Source organism: Nyctibius grandis, chromosome 8 (genome assembly GCF_013368605.1).
Source record: "Nyctibius grandis isolate bNycGra1 chromosome 8, bNycGra1.pri, whole genome shotgun sequence".
Lineage (NCBI taxonomy): Eukaryota > Metazoa > Chordata > Aves > Nyctibiiformes > Nyctibiidae > Nyctibius > Nyctibius grandis.
The window spans coordinates 12,494,071-12,515,975 of NC_090665.1; the positions used below are offsets into that span (position 1 = coordinate 12,494,071).

Sequence of the window (21,905 nt, forward strand, 5' to 3'; positions counted from 1 at the left end):
ATGTTAGAGTTAATAAAAAAAAATTAAAAATTAAATAACCTTTGAGTTTTGGCTTCAGGCAAAGTAGGTGAAATGATGTGTTTTGGAGATGAATGCTCTTGCAGGAGGCAAGATGTAGCTTGCAGGAGAACATCTGCAACCAATCCATTCTGTATGAGACGGGGCCAAGACTTGTTTGTATCTCAGTACCTGTTCAAACATGTTGTAGCACAGCAAAAAGAGGTTTTGAGTGCATTGAGGAAGGGTAGGTAAGAAGGGAAAGAGACATCAAGCTCAATGTTTGCTTAATAGCTTTGAGTTCTTCATTAAACTTTTAAGCACTTTAATAATTTGATTAGCTGCTTTCAGAGCACTGTAGAATCCTTTTCTGTTTTTTTCTTTCTTTCTTAAAAGAAAAGAGAAAAAACCCTGCTCATCTTGGTGCTGCAAAATCAGCTTGCTTTCTGGCCTGTGTCGAATCTGGTAACCGTTTGCTACCTTTGCGTACCTACCCTGAGGGCTGTCGGTGGAAGGATGTTCTGTAATACATTAATCAAAGAGTGTGCAGAGATTCAGTTACCAGACTGACTGCCTGGACACCAGAATGCGGCTTCTCAGTCAAATGCTCCTTGCCAGCTACTCCCATCCTCTTTGTTCTGTAAGAACTGAATGTGGAATGAACATCTAGCAACTGCAGTTTGCAGAGCTCGTTTGCCTGCCTTTAATTGTGCACTTGAAATGCCTCTTTCTCAAGGCCTGTGGCAGCATAGAACAGTTATATGACTCAGGAGCAGCTGAAGTGGTGAGGATGGTAATAGAGGCTCTCATATTGAGGTTCTAATATCATCATACTTATGGTTCTCATCATCATAGTGAGCACTGTGGGTTTATTATTTTTTTAAGCCGACCCCTGAGATGCACATGCAGCTGTATTTCTGGTTTACACATATAACTAATGTGAATTTTGAATGTGCAGACTGCATGTGACTGGAATCTGTTGTCAGTGGAGTGTAGCAAATGTGGCTCAGATATTTTTCCTTGTCTTATGGGCTGGATTCCTTGCTGGGGAGCTGGGGGGAACTGATGTGGGCTGAATAAGGTGGAGAATGTGAACATGGTGCCTCTAAAATCCTACCAGAGAATAGGGGTGTGCATTCAAAGTGCTCTCTTCTATGTGGATGGGGTTGTAATACTATCTGGGTAGTATTTTGCCATTGCTTAAAACCAGCAGGCTACATTTTATTTATTTTTATTTTATTTTATTTTATTTTTTCCCTTGCCTTGCACCAAATCCTGCTGTGATGTTGCCAGAAGTGCTTTCTTAAGCAAGGCAGCCCTGGTAATGTGCTAATGTTCTTCAAGGCCTTAACGCATAAGCACATTAAGGGACTGCAAGATGCAGAAATACCTGTCCTCCACCTTTGATGTAGACAGGGCTCTTCCATTGTGCGTTTGCTCATCAGAGTGAGGTTACTCTTACTCCTGTGTTTGCATGCACTTGTCAAGTCCCTAGTGACTCTCAGTGCTGCTGTTCACCTGTGTTCCCTGGCTGGCTACCAGGAAGGCCTCCTACGGCTTGTCCGTGCGTGGCAGGTGGACACCTATGCTAGGGATAGCCTTAGGCTCCATGCCGTGCTGCATGGGCTTGCCAGGCTGTGCCTAGAAAGAGAATTGCTGTGTCTGTGTGGTGCTGCAACAACGGGTCAGGTTCATTAGCTCTGGGACGTTGCAACTTCAGCGTGACAGTCTGGGATCTGTGCAGAGACGGCTTGGCCGTGTCTGAACTCCTTTCTCCTGTATGTCACACACTGGGTTAGCAAGTGGCAAGCCAGCAGTCCCTGCAGCTGCACTACAGGCATGCCTTTAGCAGGCCTTGAGCAAGAGCACTGGTTGCTTTTGCCTTGCCCTGCAAGGAGCATCCTGGCCTAGAGAGGCAGTCAGGGTGGTGTTTAGGTGCAGATTGTACCTCGCTCCCTATACTTAGGGCTTCAGACAAGAGGGAGGCCCTCTTGTCCTTCCTTGAGTTTGCTGTGCTGGACTGTGGGAAAAGCTTGATGTGTAATTCAGGTTGCCTGAACGGTCTCTGTCCTGATGTGCTGGTGACTCATGCAGTCTTCCTTTTCTGCCTTCAGATATGTGTTGCCGTGACACTCTTGAGCAATAGCAGAGCTCATCTCTGGAGAAATCTTCTTTTGGAGAGAGAGCTTCCAAAATGGTTGTCTGTCTGGGGTTTTGTTTGCTTGCTTCAGAGCTCCCATCCCAAAATCACTGAGGAAGGTTGCCAAAGCTACATGGTGGGAATGACACTCTCTTACTTAAACATCGGCTTGCCTCTCCGGTTCTATCCCTCTCACGTGCGAAGATTGCCTTGTCCCCGGATCCCTCCAGCCACCCCTGTACCACACATCAAAACCTCTGCTAGCTCTTTCTCTGAATTGCATGATGTAATGATGCCTCTTGGCCCGCTACTGCAATGTGAAAATGAGTCCCTCTTGCTTTTGCAAGGGCTTTTCAAGGACCTTGCTCTTTGGAGAGGCAGCACATGGAGAAGCATACATCAGCCTGTGGGGGAATGGGGTGGGGGTGTTGTTCTGTATTTTTTTTTTTTTTTCCCCTTGGCTACATGAGCAGCTAAAACTTGTAACCTACAGGAGTTGGAAGCTCCATGCAGAAAATTAGCTTAGGTTGGTGGAAGAGTTGAGATCGCATTTTTCTTGGCTAATTAAAGGATTAAAGGTGCAGAGATTTAGAGTGAACTGTCAGTGTGCTACAGAAGAGAGCCTTTGATGGTTGAATCCAACTTGAGATTAAACAAATTGCATTTAAATAAGAAATATGTGGCAACAGTTACAGTCTAGCTGGGTATTTATCATTTGCTGTCCTCCAGGGTCAGGTAGCTGGTGTGCTGTGACTAGGGCTTCTCCTCCCTCACCAGCTTGCTTCTTCCCAAGTGCTTCCCTCTGGATTGTTTCAATCTGTTGCCTCCATGCGTTGTAAAACGGGGTTTATTTCTTCTCACCCAGTGCTTTGTGCAGTGAAGCCTGGCACAGTACCTTACACAATGATGATCACACTGCCCATCATAGCAGTAGCATGGTCGTACCCTTGTGGTGTGTTTTGTCATATCTCTGATCCTATTTAGAGGGGGTCTTTTTGGTTTTTTGTTTTTTTGGTTTTTTTTGCATCCTGGCGCTTTGCAGTCTGCCACTGGAAAGCTAAATACGTGTTTCCCTTTTACTCTTTTCTGTTATTCTGTTGTGAAGCTGGTGGATGGAAAGTGTCTTTTGGGTTATACTGATAGTTTAATGTTGTCTTCCTCTATATGGTGGTAGCTGATAAAATCCTGGAGGGATAGTTAGCTGTCTCTGATCTGCTTCTGCAGGTTCAAAGTCCCTGCTTTGTTTGCTGCCAGTTGATTGTCTTCAAGAGGCTACATTTGCCAATGGCTTGCAAGTGTTGGTCCCAACCTTCCCCTCTGCCTTCTCATTTGGATAGCATTAAATTTGGAGCTCCTAAGAGGCTGTTTTGAAGTCTTACCCTTCATAGCACTTGCAGTGGTGCAAGCTCATGAGATTCATGCTAGCTACCTGAGGACAGAGCTTGCTTTTTGTACAGCATTGTGCAGGGCAATGGCACATTCTGTCCATGGAGGCTTTGTGCCTTTCTCTGATGCATCGTGTATGAGCTGTAAGGAAAACAGGAGCACTGGACAGTGTGAGCCAATAACTTTTTCTGATGTTGCAACTCTGTCTTGTTTTGCTCCATTTTATTTTATTTCTTTTTAGGGAGGAAGGTGCTTGCCTTCAGTTACCTTCAAACCATATAATATTATGAGGGGGTTTGTTGGCTTCTTTTGTTGGGAAGATGGAGGAAATAAGAAAATTCAAACTGGTGAAAAATCTGCTGGGATTCCAAAATCACTCAAAAACACGGCATTACTTACTAATTGGGTGTGGTTAGTTGGGAAATCTGACTTTAAAATGATGTTTCCCAGGGAACTACTCCTGTTCTCATTGTTATAACAAAGACTGCTTTTCATTTGGGAAAGAAGTCTTGTTTTGAATGGGATAGGTCTTCTCACAAAGCATCTGTGACTTGGGGTCTTCAGAGCTTGCAGTTTGCAAATGGAGCAGTGCAGAGGTAGAGAGGTCTGCAGGGACGGAGCTGTTTGGTGTTTTTCTTGGAAAGTCATCTTCAGATTGTGATCATGTGGATTTGCATCTAAATCCACATTCATTCCTGTTATGTTTCCAGTTAGGTCATGCAGATGGCATGATTATCTTTCAGTTACCAAGTGAAATAAATCGATTGTTAGGTATAGAGAGACTTGCTGTAATCTGTTTCAAATAACTTATAGATCTTTAACTATGTCATGGAGTGTTTGGGCAATTATTCCTGATGAGTTTACCTAGCAGGCTTGTAGGTTTGTCTGGAAAGTGCATCCAGGTCCATGCAAGCTTGCTTTATGCACTTATGTGTTCCTGCTGAAATTATAGAGCAACCTAAGTATCAGCTAACAGGTGTGGACTATGCTGTGTTCAAGCCTTCCATTTCTCATGTGACATTTTGCTGCACAACTTCCATTGTCTTGCATGTCAACTGGGATATGGTTTTCCATTCTTCTTTTGGGGGTAGGAGATGCAAAATGGAAGATTTTTATTTCTATAAGAGGGATAGGAGGGACTGCTGCTAACATTACCCAAACTCATTGCAAACCTTCCTCCATTTCTAAATGTTGCTCCGCAGAATGGCTGTCTTCCCTTAGCTGCTACAGTTGTGTAGCTTCAAGACTGCTGGCAAGCATGAGAAAAAATGGAAGAATACCCCAAGCCTGGGATGGGCTTGTTGCTCTTTCTAGCAGAGAAGATGCCACAGCACTGACCTCACTAGCTGCATGGGGTTGAAGTGCTGTGTTCTGGAGCTGGGGACATCGCGATGGCCTGACAGCTGCAGCAGTGACGCTACTACATTCCTCAGCATGGTTCTTGACAAGCTGTTTCCCATGGTGTGTAGGAAAATCAAGGTCCCAGTTCAGTAAGGCACTTGAGCGAGTGCATAACCTCTAGCACGTGAATATTCCCTGTGAAATCTATTGGGTTCTGTCGGAGTCAGCAAGGCTGCTCCCATCCTTAAAGGTAGGCATCTGCTTAAACACCTTGCTGAATCATGTCTTGACTTTGAAAGTAGGCTCAGGAGAAACCACATCAGTTGACTCAAGGACTATGCTTAGCTAGGTTGTTGAAGAGGGGAGGAGAGGGCTGGGAGAGAGGAGAATCTGGGCAAAATACAGATCCCAGAACCTTGCAAATGCTGGTAATAGCTAGTGACTGTGTTCTTGTCTGACTTTCTTGCCATTCATCCCCAAAGCTTAATTGTCCGAATAAAAGGTTTAATGGTTTGAGTTAGTCACCGTTTATTCTAAGTATGCTGGAGCTGCTGTCATGCTTTATTGATCTAGCTTAGATCTGAGTTACTACATCTTTATGTTCTCAGTAGAACTATGACTTGCTCAGTTAGGTGTGATTTTTGTCTTTCCTAATCCTTATGTTTTCTCTGTGACTCAGAACTAGAGTACAGCCTCGTTGGGTTGGTAAATCCAGAAAACAGAGGGATGTTTGCAGAAATGGTTTGGTTCAGTTTGGATTCCCTGTCTGCTAGGAGAAGGAGAGGGCCCTTATCAGATGGCCTTCATACAGAGGAAGAAAATTTGTCCCTGCTGGGTGTCTGCGTGTTAGTTTGTTGCCTCTCTAACCAGCTCATCTGTCCTGGACAGAAAAGCTTTGCTGGCTTTTCGCTTTAATTATCAATGAAGTGCTCTGCAAGCAGAAGAACAATATTTGCATAGATGTAATTCTGGAAATTGAGCGTAATGTGATCAGGAAATGGGACAGGCCCTGGCTGTTATCATGGAAGAGACTTGCTGGTACCTGTACTTTGTTTCATATGTAATAAGATCTGACTCAGGAAAGTTTCCTGGACGTTAATAGAGAAAACTCAATGCCCTTTTGGCAAGGGACTTGCACTAACCTTTCTGCATGCTAACAAAAGAGATTTATTCCAAATTCTTAAATCTGTTCTGAAAGGGCTGCCCACAGTACGCTGAAGATTTAGAGGGAAATGATCTCCCTCAGAGCAGAGAGGCAGGGGTGTGCATGTGTGTGTGTGTTCAGGACTTTCTTTTTTCTGAGGTAGAAGCCAAGGAACAAGGCGCTTGTGTGCACTGCCAGTGAAATCTCAGCGGGAAGACATGATGCTACTTGCAAGGTATGCACAAGACAAGACCAGAGGCGCCGCAGTGCTTGATTGCTGTCAAGAGCTCAGTTGGAACTTGCCTTTGCTCTTTGGCCTGCAGCATTTATGTAGAAATTGAGGACGCTGCTGCTTGCTTCCAAAGCTTTGCCTTGATGGGTCCTGCCCACATCTTAAGTGGGGAGGAAGACGGGGGGGGCTCAGCGCCTATGAAGTAAACAGGAAAATTACTCACCTTAATGATGCATTTCACTGGCACTGCCGCATTGAGAGCCTGTTAGGTTTAATACTTTCTGTCCTTCCTCCCATAGGTGTGATTAATACTTTATTAGAAGGATGAAGTGGAGAAGTGTCTGTACTTTCCCTCAGGTGGAATAAATGGAGAGGGGGGAAAGGAGGCGAGTAGGAGAGAAAGGGGATCACCTTTTTCCATCAGAACTACTTGGTCTTTGTCAAGAGCGCAAATACAGAAGAGCGCTCATTGACTGACTTGGCTGGTGGCTCCTTATTCTATCAGAGCGTTCAAGTTAACTTGAGACCCTTGGCCTCCCTGTTAGCTACCAGCCCTGCTCCATGGGGTGCAGTAGCCAGTTCTCCACTCAAAGGGCCAGGGGGTGAGCAGTCCTGCACTTGGTCACAGCATGACATTGAGGTAGGCATGCCCAGCCAAGAAAATACCCACACAGTCATCAACCTGCTCAAGCTGCTTAGTCCATTATAGAGGCAGAACCCACTCAGGAAAGACCTAATGTGTTTTGGCTGTGGATTTTCGTATAGGTAGTAAAACCTGCGTTTCACAGGGGGCGGTCTCAGATGCTTCCCCGTTTTCCAGGCTGGGCAGGCTGTGGTGTCCCAAAGCTCTCACAATGGCTCTATCTGACCTGTGTCTTTGGATGGAAACTTTAGATGAAGAAAAGAGCTACAGAGGGCTGCTGTGGGAGAGCTCTGAGCTGTCGCATGCACCAATTCAGGACCTGAAGGTCTCTGTTCCACCATCTAAAGAGACAGGAGTCCTCAGCCAGACCTGTCAGCTTTCCCTCTGGATGAATGTTGCTGAAAACGGCCCCCTTTGAAATAGATCTAGCATCCCTTGTTTGTGTGACACTACACTGTCTGGAGATGTCCTGCAGTTTGTGTCGGTAATGCAGTCACTGGCAGAAGGGTTGTTGCTGGGCCATCTGGAACGAGTAGGGAAGCTGATCCTCCATATGGATTACGGGGGAATGAAAGAGGGATCTGTCACAGCCATGTGTACAAGGCTTAATAAGTAACAGAAGTCCAACTGTGTCTTCAGTATCACTTTTAGGAAGGCAAGGAAAATACAAATAATAGCTATGTGAAATTATTTGGTGATTTTTTGTCCTTTGAGTAGAGTCCACTGAATCTAAACTGTAAGTCAAGAAAGAGGGAACTCAAAATGTATCTGGGCCAAGGTGTTAGGTAAGAAAGGTCGGAAGACATTAAACTTGCTTTTAACTTTGAATTTCTTGAATTTTCTCTCCTGTAGCTCCCCATCAGAATGAGGGCATGCAAAGATGACCAGCTTGCATCTCCTCTGAGCCCATCAGTGACCCATCTAGGAAGATGGGCCTGTATTTGACACATACACTCTTACCCTTGCAGTATGCTGACTCTGTGGCATTTTGCAAGTAGGTCAGCCCTTTGGCATGAGCCAGAATTTGTGTGGAAATCTGTCACCATTTAGCAAAGTGTCCTGCTTTCCAGGGTGTTGAATGGCTGGTGCAGTCTGTGGCAGAGTGCATGATATCTCCAGGTCTCACTCTGCCTCTAAACTGCAGGCTTGGGATGTTGCTGATTGAAGAGACTATGTTGCCAAAACAACTTCATTGTGTTCTTTTTTCTTTTTCTTTTTTTTTTTCAGCTTGTTTTCTCATCCAGCTTGGCTTCCCTCTGCTGTAACAGATACTGTACTAACGACTCATTTAGCTTTCTTTGAGATATCTATGAAATCCCTTTATTTGCAGATGAGGGAACTAAAAAGATTTTTGGACTTATGTTTTACATCCGGCATTTCCTTGTACCCTGCTTCTTCCCCTTCATCTTCAGCTGGTGTGGAGCTATCTGAACATGTGACTGTACTCCAGACTGCTGAGGACCCAAAGCCTATGTGTACTCTGTAGGGGGCTGCGAGGCTTGATCTGCTTGTCTGGGAATTTTACAGCTGACTCATGTTGATGAAACCAGGTCGGATTTGGTAGGAGCAGGCTTACTTTGGAGAGCTTTAGGGTTTTTGCTTTGCCATTTGCTTGTCTTAATTGAGCCTGCACAGAAACATAGTAGGGCCAACCTCTATGTGCTGCTGTGGTTCTTCCTTCCTTATGGTTGAGTTCATGTCCCTTAGACTTTCATCAGGGGACAAAAGTGACTGGGAGATGCACTAAAAGTTGGTATCTGATTACTCCGGACAATGTTTCCTCTGGCTGGTTAGAGATTTTGGAGTTTGGCTGGTAGGATGGAGCATGCTGGAACATGTGGACTTGAAACAAGTGAGATCTGGGAGGCTAATAGGAAGCAAACAGCAGCCTTCCTCTTTGGCTGAACCTGAGACAGATGATTGTAAGAAGGTTTAATCCCCCACACCAAGCTAGAAGGAGATTTGAAATGGCCAACCTGGGCTTTACTTAAAGCACTCAGTGAGCAGAACAGGTTCTGGTGCTCAATATCTGAAGCACATGAGTCAGGAGCAGTATGTGGTGGGGTAGGTTTGTTCTTGGGAGCCTGAATATGTTATTTCCAGTTCCTTTCTGGAGTCCTTTGTAAGAAAATTCTGGTTTCCTTTAAAATACAAACCGAATCAGACCTTTCTTAACTCCAGATTTGGCTTCACAAATGCCCTTACGCAGAGGCACACTGCAGGCAGTGGTAAACAGTGCTGCCAAAAGTTAAGCATACGCTAAAGTTTTTTTTGCTACATCAAGTCTGGAGGTTTTTACCTGCAGCTTTGGTGAATACATTCTGGTGTAATGAGTAGAATTGCCTGGAAGGATTATTGCTGGTTATGTCACTGTCACAGTCTCTAGCTGGTGTGACACTCGGTGTCATACTAATCAACTTAGTTTCATGTAAGCAAACACGTGGTCATGTATGTACTGTACACTCGCTTGCATTACCTGCGTGTATTTTATATAGATGCAAATACTTGTAAATTCAGTGTAGCACTTCATTTGCAGTGGGTTCCCCTTCTGCTATGAGGATGTGAAGCAGCCGAGTGTCTCAGAGGATAGTGGAGCTGTGAAAGAAAGGAAGAGATGCAATGGAATTACTCATGCAGCTGCTTCTGCATTCACTGTGATGATTAAAAATCTTGTCAAATTTTATTGTCTCACTAAATAATGTTCAATAATTTAAACAGATGTTTTTAAAATCCAATTTTAACCAGTGCCTAACTTCGTTCACTCCTCACTATTCTGCCAAATTTTAACGCTTCATAGCATTTAGGTGAGTTTGGGTAGCATGAGAGTGGACTTCCTATAGTGTATGTTTCTTAGTGTTGTATCTTCTTTGGTTATGATGTTTTTGTGGTCAGGTTGCTTATGTTTTTGTGCATTTGTAATACAGAAGTCACTGGGAGACCTAGGTATCAACTTAAGAGGCTGAGAGTTGAACAGGATAAAAAGAGCCTGTGCCCAGCCCTTCCTCTCACACACTCTCACACACTCTCACACACTCTCACACACTCTCACACACTCTCACACACTCTCACACACTCTCACACACTCTCACACACTCTCACACACTCTCACACACTCTCACACACTCTCACACACTCTCACACACTCTCACACACTCTCACACACTCTCACACCAAAAAAAAAACCCCAGAAAAACACCACCAAAAAACACCACTGCTTGCAGTATAACAGTGCATCATGAGGCCCCATTCATGGGAGGCTTTATTTGCAAAATCATCCTAAAGAAAAGTCCTTCGAGGAGGGAGATACCACACAGTTAGTGTTTTATTGATGGCCTGTAAATTGGCCGTGTTAATTGGAGAGCCTATGAAAATACCATCACAGGGATGTGCAGAGCCACAAGCTGGGAGGCACTCAGACCCTATGGAAATCAGCGTAGCATTCGGAGCCTGGTACGTTTGCAAAGCACGTGTGCTTTGGCCAGTTACAGTTACATTGCATCAGAGGGAACCACGCTACGGTCGGGATAATTCTCTGGTGTTTTGTGTATGTGTGTAAACTTGTGTTTGCAAAAAGGTATCTGAGAGTCTACCTCAGATTTTGGGTAACAACATAAAATAAATGGTCCCTGTGGAAGCTACTTCATTTAGTGAAAACTCCCATGTTATTTTGTAAACGTGGGATCCCGCTGTCAGTGGGCATTTACTGCAACCCGCAGGGGAAGATGATATTCAGCACCGGCTCAACTTTGGCTTTCAGGACGCTCGCTCTCGTTTCGTATCTTCACCTCACTTGCAAAATTTCTTGTGCAAAGTAGCCTATCAGAAATGCAAATTAGTAGACGTTGTTATCATCTGAAACTTATTTGGTACTGGTAAAATTTCATTTTAGAAACCAGCAGAGAAACTGGATAGGATACACAAGCAGAGTGTGAGCTGGGTATGTAAGGTAAGGTCATTTGACTTCAGGAGTCCTATGGTTTTGGTTTTTAAAAAATTAATTTCAAAAATATTAAAAAAAATAAAATAGACTAGGAAAGGAAGAGAACTTAACTAACAAAATCAAATAGTAAAGCCTTCATTTGCAGCTATCACTTTGTATTAAAAAACATGTGTAGAATGATTCCCAGCTTGCTTCTGACGTTTTCCGTCAGGGATTTTTTTTTTTTTTTCTCTTGAAAAAAATCTTCCTTTCAGGATACTTTTCAGTTAATTCTTTTTTGTTGTTGTTGTTCATTTTTAAAAAGTATTTTCAAGCCAAACCTCAAGAGGTTTTCATTTGTTGATGAAATGTAAAAGCCCTCGAATGTAAAGTTTTCAAATTTACATCTGTTTCACAGTGCAAAAGTAGTATGGGAAAATACCAGTGTTATTTCTGTTCTTATTGTGCCTTTGCTGGCAATGTTAGGTTAGGAGTATTACTAAAGCAGATAATACATCCTGATCAAGGTAACTGTAAATTAAAATCTCTGGAGAGCCTTGAGCGAGATGCTGAAGTATTGTCCCATGAATGAATGATCTCATTTTCCTAAAGATGGGAGAATCTAGTGGATGGTCCAAATTCAATATTTTGAGGGATATCAGGGGTTCTCCTACAGCACAATCGCGTGTGTGTCCCTGTGCATGCTCTTCTCAGCCGGCTTCAGCACTGTCCTCTGGGCTGGGGTGCGTGGCTGGGGATGGGCATTTGCGGGGCGGTGGTGGGGGCCTGAGTGGGAGTGCAGTGCAGAGGAAATGGCAGGGGTTTGTACGTGGAGGGGGAACACGCAGCTGGCTCTCTCCGCCAAGGTGAGTAGGTGGTTGTGCACGGAGCTCCGCATCTGCCAGAGGGGAAAAAACTGCTTTTCTCTCCCTTTGTATCGCGCGATAGCACAGTGCAGGAGCCGTGCCAGCTGAGCGCCAGCATCCCTTTCCAGCGCCTTGGTGGGCAGCACTGCTTCTCCCAAACCCCTGCCTGTGCGCTGAGCCCCACGGTTAGCCACGGCCGGTGGGGAGAGGGCGAGCGGGGCTGCACGCAGGGAGGAGATCCGGCACACCAGGCACCATCCCGCTGAATCTTTGTCCGTAGGCTACGTTTCTCCTTTCTCCTCCCTGCCGCCCCTCCCCTTCCCCGTTTACCTAAGCAGGTCAACATACACATATTTTTTTTTTTTAATTTTTTTTTTTCACTGAGGTATCCAAGGTGCAGCACCAGCTGCTGTCGGCGTCCGGTCCGGCGTTGGGAGCGCCGTCTGCCCCGGGGCAGTGTGCAGCTGCACCTACACTCCTCGACGCTTCTCCCCTTCCTCTTGTGGTTTTCACGGTGCTGCCTGTCCCCACGCAGCTCGTGGGTCACGTCCCCCCTCCGCTGTCCCCTCCGCGCTGCCGGCCGGGGGGACGCGGGGCCCACCTGCCTGATGTCAACATCCCAGAGGGTGAGGCTGGGGAGGAATGTGCCGCTCCCAGCCCGGCGCAGGTAATTAATCCCTGCGACTGACAGGTGGCAACAGGCGGCCTTTGGCTGCGGCTCCTGGGGAAAAGCGCTCGGAGGAAGGATTTTAATAGCTCATCAGCACCGTTCGTGCGCGCCTGGTGAGGCACGGGGCGCATGGCGGCAGGGACGGGAAGCGGGCAGAGGAACCCAAGGGGAAAATGAAGTCTAAGTTTCTGCAAGGTGGACGCCCAGAGGTGAATCTCTGCCCTTCCCCAATGGGGAAAGGAGGGTGACATGGTTTTTCCTTTGCCCCGGGGCGGAGAAGTTTAGTAAATGTCCGCAAAGCACTTGTGGGTCTGCATCAGCATCCTCTCCTGCTCCCGTCTGTCATATGGTGGTTTCCCCTTCAGGTGGGGGATGCTCAGAGGCACATCTCGCCAGTGCGGTGTGCTGTGAGTCTGGGGGTTGTCGTTATGTCGTTATGTGTGGTGGGTCTGTAGGCAGGTCAAGGCTGATGATTGCTGGCATCTATCTGTCGTGCCTGTGGTTTGAATGTCTGCTACATCCACTAGCAGCAAGCTGTCTGCTTTTCTCTGGAGCCTGATGAGATAGAGGACCTCCAACTAGAGCTGCAACAAGTCAGATAGTAAGCGGTAGGGTTAAGGTTATGCTGAGCCTAAAGTTAAATCTGGTAGGAGATGTCCACATCTGCAGCGCTCCTGGTAGAGCTCTTCTTGGGCTTCCCTGTGGTGCGTCCTCTGCGTACAAGTCAGTTCCTAAGAGTTTGTGTGCATGTGCACACATGTTTCTGGTGTCCCCCTCCATGTCCCCAACAGGTTTTTTTGTGATTGAAAAGTTAAAACACTGTTCATCAAAGAAAAAACATTTAAAGTGCATGCATAAATCTCAATTTTTATTCTTAGCACATCTTACTTTCTTCCCCCTGCCTTTTTTCTCCTAAATTAATAAACCCTATGCAGGTGATTTTCTAGTTCTTTGCAACCCTTTGTTCTCATCTGCAAATTCTTTAGTGCAAGTAAATGTTGCTTTCTCACTCTTCTAACCTGTTCTTTTTTTTCCCCTTCTTGGAATTACGTTGAAAGGGGAGAAAGCACAGCTGACCGACGGCTTTGAAAATGTCAAGTAAAATGAATCGAGTGTTTAACTGAGTTGAACTAAAACGTGACTTCTTGAAAGAAGTTTGCAAAAGATTTGAAAGACTTGTTGATCTGAGCAGAAGGGGCTCAGGGAGCTGTCACGCCATAAGCCAGCCTCTGGGATCACCTTCAAGTTGACATCCATCAGCATTCTCAGAGCTGGCTGAACCCTGCTCCTTTTAAAGACAGCAGCTGTAATCCCTCTGCTAGATCAGATCGTTAGACCGATATTAGAGGTAGATTTCCAAAGTAGTGCTTGGGGGATTTCGCTGCATCAGAGTTTTACAGGGGAATTGAATGCTCAGTGAAAAGCCACTGCAGCTTGTATTGCACCCAGCACTTACTTCCAGGAGACTTCTGGACTTTCTAGCAAAAATTCTCCATTTGAGAGGTGAAAAGTGTTTTGTCTTCTCCTTTAAACCCTTTGTTGACACACCTTCCGGAGAAGGGGCCTGCTGAGGAATCAGACAGGTGTTGCCTGATGGTAGCTGGCGTGTGTGTATTGTGATACTGAATTACCAGCCAGAGTGCCAAAAGTGGGTAATACAGTATGTCTGCACAGGCAGGTGGGGAGGGCAGGGCTGCAGGCGCTGGAAAGTTTTCTTCTTTCCTTTTAAAGCATGTTATTAAGCAAAAAGCTAAATTCACTGTTGTTCTTGGTAATCTCTTGAAGTCTGCTTATTTGGGCATGATGTGCAGCACTTGAACCCCCAAAAAAAGTCTGAGCCAAAGCTCTTTCCTCTCCCTCTCAAATGGATAACGCGTCGCCAGGCTCCGCTCTTTTGTTTTAAATAACTTTCTGGTCCATACGTCTGGTAGAAGTGGTGTTCACACTCCTCAGGCTGTTGGTGCCACTTTTGTTTGTGCTGCTAGATCCTGACTGCTGTTATCTTGCTAAAGGACAGGTTTGCTGACTGGGTCAAGTTAATTTTTGGTATTTTTGCTCCTAATTAATTTAATTTTCCTACACTAGCAAGTAACAGAAGTGTGTTGATTAGCAGTCATGCTCTAGATTTCTGGGAACTACTGGTCTCATGATCCTACCCCTCATACAGTGAGCGTCTGTCAGTTCCTGTAGCAAAATGGTGGGGAGGGTGACTGTCACCTTCTGTGAGGTGGGGTGGTAAGAGGGGTGACGTGCTTGCAGGCACTCTCTGAATTCCCAGACAGCTCATGCCTTGGGGTTTTTTTCTGATGCTTATTTGCTTTGAAATCTATATACAATATCCTGTCTTGCTCCGTGGATATAGCAATTATCACCGATCCAGTACGAAGTCACCGTGACCTAGTTGTTCGCATCTATTTATGCCAATAGATGGCTAGGCATCACGTTACCCACAGTTGCAGCAGAGTTGGCAGGGTGGGAAAGTCAAGCCCCTTACTGTCTGACAGCAGGTACCCCGTGGATAGATTTACACCGGTATTAAATGACCGACCGCTCAGCGACTGCATGCTTGCAGGCAACTGTGGCTGAGGTAGATGTGAAATCACGGTGATGTGCCACGGCCCCGAGCCCTGCGTGGTGCCTGCAAGGCTTGAACTCCTCTTGCAATCGGGTGACAAAAAGGCAGCCAGCCCTCCTGCTGTCTCGTCCTCCTCTGCTGGGTGCTGCTGCTTGCCTCCCCGTGCCCTGACTGCGTCCTGAAGCAGAGGTGGGCTCCTGGTCACCCTCCTTCTCTGACATGCCAAGTTCAATGTGTTGGCCAGAGCCTGGAGCTCTTGAGTCTGCCCTGTGTTTTGAGGACATATGTGTGTGTGTATATATATATATATATATATACACATATTTTTTTTGTTGGACAGGCTTGTTCATCATAACCCATAAGCCCTTGGCTGTTTGCTTGCTGTGAATTTAAGCTGCAGGTCCAATGCCTTCCTTGCTGGTTGTAGCCAAAGGGGTCTGAGAATTGGTGTGCTGAAGGGCGGGTGAGGAGCAGATCCTTTCCTTTGCTGCCAGAGGGGCCATACTGTTTAACCTGGAGCCTCGGTATTCGTGTTGGTGTTGGGCACCTCTCCTGTCCTTTTGAAAGCACTGATTTCCCCCCACATACACACTTCTTGTAACCTCAGCATTCCGTCTTTGAAGATATTATACGTAAAATGACAGTCAACACCAACCCTTCTGATCCGTGACCGAGGGGCGTGTGTCTCCTTCCATTTGTTCAATTCTCCGAATGCCTGCAGACACCGGACACGTTGGCTCCTGGTGTGTGCTGTGCCCTCCCTGCGCCATCGCACTTCCATATTTATGCTTTCATTTCAGCCCACCGCCTTTGAGTGCCCAATTTCTTTACACTTCAATGATGTTAAGGCATCCCAACGATTAGTTGGCTTTTTGAGATTTTTGAGGCTTTCTGTCCTTGAAACCTTTACAATGCGATTAGCAAACTGATGTGTTGAGGGCAACAATGCTTTCTAAATTTTCTTCCTTTTTCAAATATGTGACTCTTTTCCTACCTCTTAAAATGAAAAGAAAACATAATGAGCTCACTCTTACCTTTAGTAAGGAATTGCTTTTTAATTAAAAAACAATAAGGAATTTCAGGTTAAAAAGATGTACGATATAAATCACCATCTAGATCTGTTTCGCAACTTTTTTTTGTAATTGTTTGGCATGTTCCCCATTTCCGCGGGCTGGGTAAATCCTTTGTGGGTTTAATCTTTAGCCTGCAGGCACATAAAATACATTGCACAATTTGGCCTTTGCATTTTAAAGAATTTTTTTCCTTAGCTTAAATACCTGTATCATCTTCTCTGCCATATGGCAGGGTGGCGTTGAGTGAGGAGGGAAGGGACCGGCTTGGCTTATTTTTAATCCTCCTCTCCTCCTTAGTGTCTCTCTCCCAACTTTGGTTTTTCCTATCTTAGCAATGTGTACACTTTGAAATGCAAATAATCCCTGAATATTGCTAGCCAATCCTTCTGTTGCCTCGTCACCCACCACCCACCCATGCATGCGCCAGCTCTTCCCATCCTGGCAGGGTGGATGGCCAAGTTGTGCTCTCGACCTGTATGAACCTGTCGGTGCTCTGTTTGAACAGTTGGGACCGGGGCTGTATCGGCCATGGCTGCTAGAGACTTTTTATGAGAAAACAACCACCTTGGGGCTTTCACTTTTCTTTCTCTGTGAGAACCAAAGAGATGGAAGTGGGGAAATGCCAGCAAGTCTTGTGGGTTACGTGGTTAGAGTTACTGGTAGAGCTCTGTGCTTGCGAATGTCTGAGCACCAGGAGAAAACTGAATGCCTCTGGAGTGGGGTACTGATGAAAACTGCTGTATTTTGAAAGAACCTTGTAGAGCAGAAGAGACTGGAGAGTCTCCTTCATGGAGGACATCCAGAAAAATGGGTTTAGTACACTGTGTTGAACCACATAAGAGTTTCCTTCCAACGATTCCCGCTAAGCACGTGTCCTTATTTCAGTGAGGGTTTTTGAATGAAAACCAACAACTTCAGCCCATGCCTCAATGTTTTGCTGAGTAAAGGTTTCCAGATGTGAACACACTTCAGGAAAATGCTGCATCAGTGTTATTGCTTTAGTGGGGAACATCTTAAAAGAGGGAGTCCAATATGCTCCAAGTTAGCACAGTGAATATAAGCAGCGTCTTCTGCTCCAGGTGTTCATTGCACAGTCACAATTTTCCTTTTGGAGCCAAATGCTGGGTTGTGCTCTAGGTCTTACAGTGGACCTGGTATTTGGGCTGTTCAATTCTTCTGGCCTTTGATTATTAAAAAAAAAAATATTTTATTTGTTACCTCTTTTGTGGACATAATGCTTTGAGTTTAGAAGTTTGGAGATTGCTACAGAGGTGGTCAGCAGAGGTATGAGAGGCTTTTAAAAGATGGCTGAAATATCAGGTTTGGTACAACTCCAAATTGGTCAGGGACTTGCTTTCAAGTACTGTTCAATTCCAAGGTTCATGTTTTTATTTCATCCCCCTGCAAAAGTAGGTGGGCTTCTTACAAAACAGGATAAAACACTTGACATTTGTGGTTTCCAGTGCTTCCAGGGTTACAGGGTGTTGTGAAAAGAATAGCATCCATTTTGTTAGGTGGGTAATGTGTGTCCCTTGGAAGAGGGGCTGTGTGCCCAAGAGAAATAAAGACTATTTGTTCGTGTAAAAGCAGTGCTCTTTATCTGAAGATTTTTGCCTTTGGGAAAACTAAGACGTAGATTTATACTCTACTAAATACACTCTGCTAAGGTAAAGGTTTTTGCTGCTTGTCTGGAAGTGTCGCTGTTGTGTGAACAAATGCAATGCACATGCAGTAGCTGGTTGCATTCAGCTATGTGTGCAAATCCATCTCCATCTGACATGCCTTCACCTCTAGCTGAACATCCTGACTCTCTCTTGCTCTTTTCCCCCGTCCAGTATTCCACAGAACTGAAAAAGCTGTACTGCCAGATCGCCAAGACATGTCCCATCCAGATCAAAGTGATGACCCCGCCGCCTCAGGGAGCCGTTATCAGGGCTATGCCAGTCTACAAGAAAGCTGAACATGTCACCGAAGTGGTCAAACGCTGCCCGAACCACGAGCTGAGCCGGGAGTTCAATGAGGGTAAGGAGGGCAGTGCTTTGCTGGTAGCCCCTCTCCAAAGCTGCTTGGCTGATGAGTGGCCAGTGCGGGGATTTGACAGCTGCTTCACAGCAAACCCGCTGGAAGCAGTCCTCCCTGCAACGTCTTGTGCAGCCTTTTATTTCCCATGCTTAGCAGGAAGCTTCGTACTACACTTTAGCCGTCCCTGTGCAAGCACGTCCTTGGGAAGAAAGTACTGAAATAACCCTCACGCCTGCCCAGGTTGGATGGATGTCTGTCCCCATGGCAGGCAGTGCCCTTCTGGCAGCCTTTCCCTGCTCTGCTTTTGCTCCTGCGATGAGAAGCAGCTGTTCTTGTGCTCAGGAATGAGCTTCCACGTCGCTGGGACAGGGATCTAGTAACAGGATGCAATATCATCTCCAGTCCTTAATCCACGCCTCAAAGACGGAGGGGCTGTTTATCTCTAGCAGGATAATGCTACGTGCCAGCATCAACTGTAGGCAATCTTTCTGTACATTTAACGCTATCGGTTCAGTATTAATGTTTTAATCTTTTATTTGCTTCTCCTCATGTTAGTGAAGTAGCAGTTGTTTTAAAAATGTCCTGGAGTTTTCTGCAAACTCATGGGCTGGGCTCTGTTTTGCCTTGGCTGCTTAAGTTCACATAAGTTCAGATGAGCATCTGTTTTATTCTACGTGTATTATTTATCTTCTACTGTAAAAAAAAAAACAAACCCCAAAAAACCCAGTTGGTGTCAGTTAGCAGGATGTCTTGGGAGCCTGGATTCCTTCGCTGGTTACAATGCAGCCAGCTAGACAAGCCTAAAAATAAGCAAGGACTTGGGAGTGTAAAATCAGAGTGGAGTGAGACAGTTCTTTGAGATATTTTTTTCATATTAGAAAGTGCTTTTCTGATGCAAATGGGTTTTTTGAGGGTTGATACGTGGTTCAGTGATGGAGTTTTAAGAAAGAAAATAACTAAAACGATAAATTCTTATTCTGAAATAATTACTTCTCTAGAAATAATGCTGTATTTTGAGTAAGAAATGAACAGTTCAAACACAAAACAAATTCTTTGGATGAACTGTTAACAGGCTTCTCTCCTCAGAATTTAGTTGTATGTTGTAGAAACACTGAAGAAAATTTGTAGGAAGGAAACTATTTTTTTTAGATTATTGTAAAGGGGCCTACAAACAAAGGTGATCATGTTCCCTTCTGCTGATGCTGTAAGCAAGCATGATTTTTCAAGTTGACCATTAATTAAATGTGTATTTCTTCTGCTGCTTGAATCTTTTTTAGCTCCTTAGGATCAAGACTGATGGGAGGGAACAGAAGAGGGCTAGCAATTGACTCTAGTAGGGATTGAGATTTGAAGGAATTTGCTTTGTGTATACATTAGGGGAAGGAAAAGAAAGGCTTTCACCTGGTGTGAAAATCCACATGGAGTTACGTGCTCGGAGAGTTGCTGTGAGCTGCCATTCAGCTCATGTTTGAACTCAGTCTGGGATCTTGGGAAGCCCATGTTCAAGTTTACTTACAAGTGTCCAGCATGAACTTGAGAAAAGTCTGGATTGCCTTTCATGCCTGACAGTAGGCAGAAGGGATGCTTTAAGGGCTGGGAGGCACATGTGTGCTCTGGTAGACCTCTGGGGCCGGGGGTTTCCCTTTCTGGAAGATCTTGCCGCCGTGTGCGTGAGCTTGCTTCACTGAACAATGTCTCTTGTTTTCTGCCTCCTTGTCCTTGCAGGGCAGATTGCGCCTCCCAGCCACCTGATCAGGGTGGAAGGGAACAGCCATGCCCAGTATGTAGAAGACCCCATCACTGGGAGGCAGAGTGTGCTGGTCCCCTACGAGCCGCCCCAGGTATGTTGTGAGCTCAGGGTGGTGGCATCCCAGCACGCAAAGGGGTGGGGGTTGTAACCCTAATCAAAGGAGTTGGGATCTTGTGCTTTTTCCCATCCTCATCACAATGAATCCCTTCTTCCTCTTTGTCAGAAATGAGCTTTTAAACACCCTCTTTATCCCTTGAGAGCAGGAGTTCTTCACTTCTTTTAAGGAAGCCTTGTGGTGGGGCCTATTTCATGCTAGTCTGATTGTAGCACAGCTGTGGGAGTACAAGAGGAGAGCCTGGAAAAAGCAGAGCTTTCCACCTGCTGTCTCTTCTGCTCATCCTCTTTGTCTCATTCAGGTTGGTACAGAGTTCACGACAGTCTTGTACAACTTCATGTGTAACAGTAGCTGTGTGGGAGGGATGAACCGTCGTCCGATCCTCATCATTGTGACACTGGAAACCAGAGAGTAAGTAGTGCATCAGAAGTGTAGCCCTTTGCTTGTGAGGTGGCCTTCTGGCTCCTCTTCTGCTCAGGGCAGTGTTGCAAGGTCCTTAGGGACAATTTGATGCAAGGGGCCATAGGATATTTTGAAATCTTTGCAGGTGGGAGTTGCCCAACACCTGGGTTATCCTGACTGGGAAATGGGAGGTTGGGTCTGTCTGTGCATAGTCTGGTGTGAAGTCAAGGGACGCTGCTGGCCTGCATCTGAGCCACCAGCTGACGCTTCCTCTTTCACCTCTCTTCCAAGTGGGCAAGTCTTGGGCCGCCGATGTTTCGAAGCCCGCATTTGTGCTTGCCCAGGCAGAGATCGCAAAGCAGATGAGGACAGCATCCGCAAGCAGCAAGTCTCCGACAGCACAAAGAATGGTGATGGTACGAAGCGCCGTAAGTAGCTGGCAGAGCTGGGCAGATTGCAGATCGTGCTGTCACTGGGTGCAGGTGCGACCCCGGCACTTGTGCTGCGGGGACGGAGTGGTGCTGTGCATGGGCTTGGAGGCAGCAGGACATTAGATGTCTGTTCTCCCAGCGTGAATCAGCCTGAGCTGGTGTTCACAAAACAGCATTTGACAATCTGGGTTTATGGGCTTCCTTGCCGCATTGTCTGTGTTAGATTAGCCCTGCCAGCAGTGGCCGGAGGGGGTGTTTATTTGCTATCCTCAAGGTACATGGCTGGGACTCTGTAACCACTTTTTGAACCTTTACTGCTTGTTTGGGACTGTACTGTTCTCTGCTCCTTCTAGCCAGTGTCTTATGCTGTGGCACATGTCTTCCAGCCACAGGGATCTAGATTAAGACTGCATGTAAATCCCGCTGTGCATCAGAGGTGCTCTGGCAAGTGGCCTCTCTCTGTGCTCCAAGGAGTGCAACATACTCGTCAGACATGCAAGATGTGGAAACTCAACTTTGGTTTCCCACGTATGCTCAGTGATGGCACTAGGCTGCACAGAAAGGCAGCAGGTTTTAACAGGAGGCAGGTTGGAGGGGGGCTTCATTTCCACAGTGGATTCTGTGTGGTCCCTGCCTGTCCTCTCACCTTTGTGGATCACTGATTCACCGACAGCTTGTGAGCACTATAATACCAAAGCTCGCAGTTTTTCCTTCAAATAGCCAATGCTTGTTCTAGGTAGAGCTTGCTGGGGTTTTGCCACATATCCAGTGCTCCTTGGCTGATGTGTTTCCCCAAGCAGTATGGCCACCCAACATCTGCAAAGTCATGTCTGCCTTACAGAGCCAGGAGCTGCAAGCACAGTTCTGGAGTGGCTCAGGCAGAGACGCTTTCAGAGCCCTGTGGATTTGAGCTGGCCATGCACTTCATGTCTCTCTTTTATATCTCTTTTTCCTTTTTCTTTCTCTCTTTTTTTTAATGGCATACTTTTGGGGTTTCTCTTCCAGCTTTTCGACAAGGAACTCATGGCATACAGATGACATCTATCAAAAAAAGGCGTTCCCCAGATGATGAGCTCTTATACTTGCCAGTGAGTTCTCTCTATCTTTGCATTTACGTTATGTTTAGTATCTTCCTTAGTGACTTGAGGCAAGTCAGCTGCTCACCTAGACCTCAGAGAGAACTGAGGATGGGGATGGGA

General features: G+C 45.9%; 1 protein-coding gene across 3 annotated transcripts in view; it reads left to right on the plus strand.

Annotated features, from left to right (window-relative positions):
* TP63 (tumor protein p63) overlaps positions 1–21,905 on the plus strand; it is a 107,525-nt gene that overhangs the window by 69,723 nt on the left and 15,897 nt on the right. For 2 of the 3 annotated variants that reach the window (XM_068405811.1, XM_068405813.1), the window contains 5 exons: positions 17,822–18,008; positions 19,734–19,849; positions 20,175–20,284; positions 20,567–20,703; positions 21,712–21,794. In XM_068405811.1, coding sequence (XP_068261912.1) covers positions 17,822–18,008; positions 19,734–19,849; positions 20,175–20,284; positions 20,567–20,703; positions 21,712–21,794 — 633 coding nt within the window. The remainder of the gene's footprint in view (positions 1–17,821; positions 18,009–19,733; positions 19,850–20,174; positions 20,285–20,566; positions 20,704–21,711; positions 21,795–21,905) is intronic. The other variant, XM_068405812.1, reaches the window with a different exon arrangement.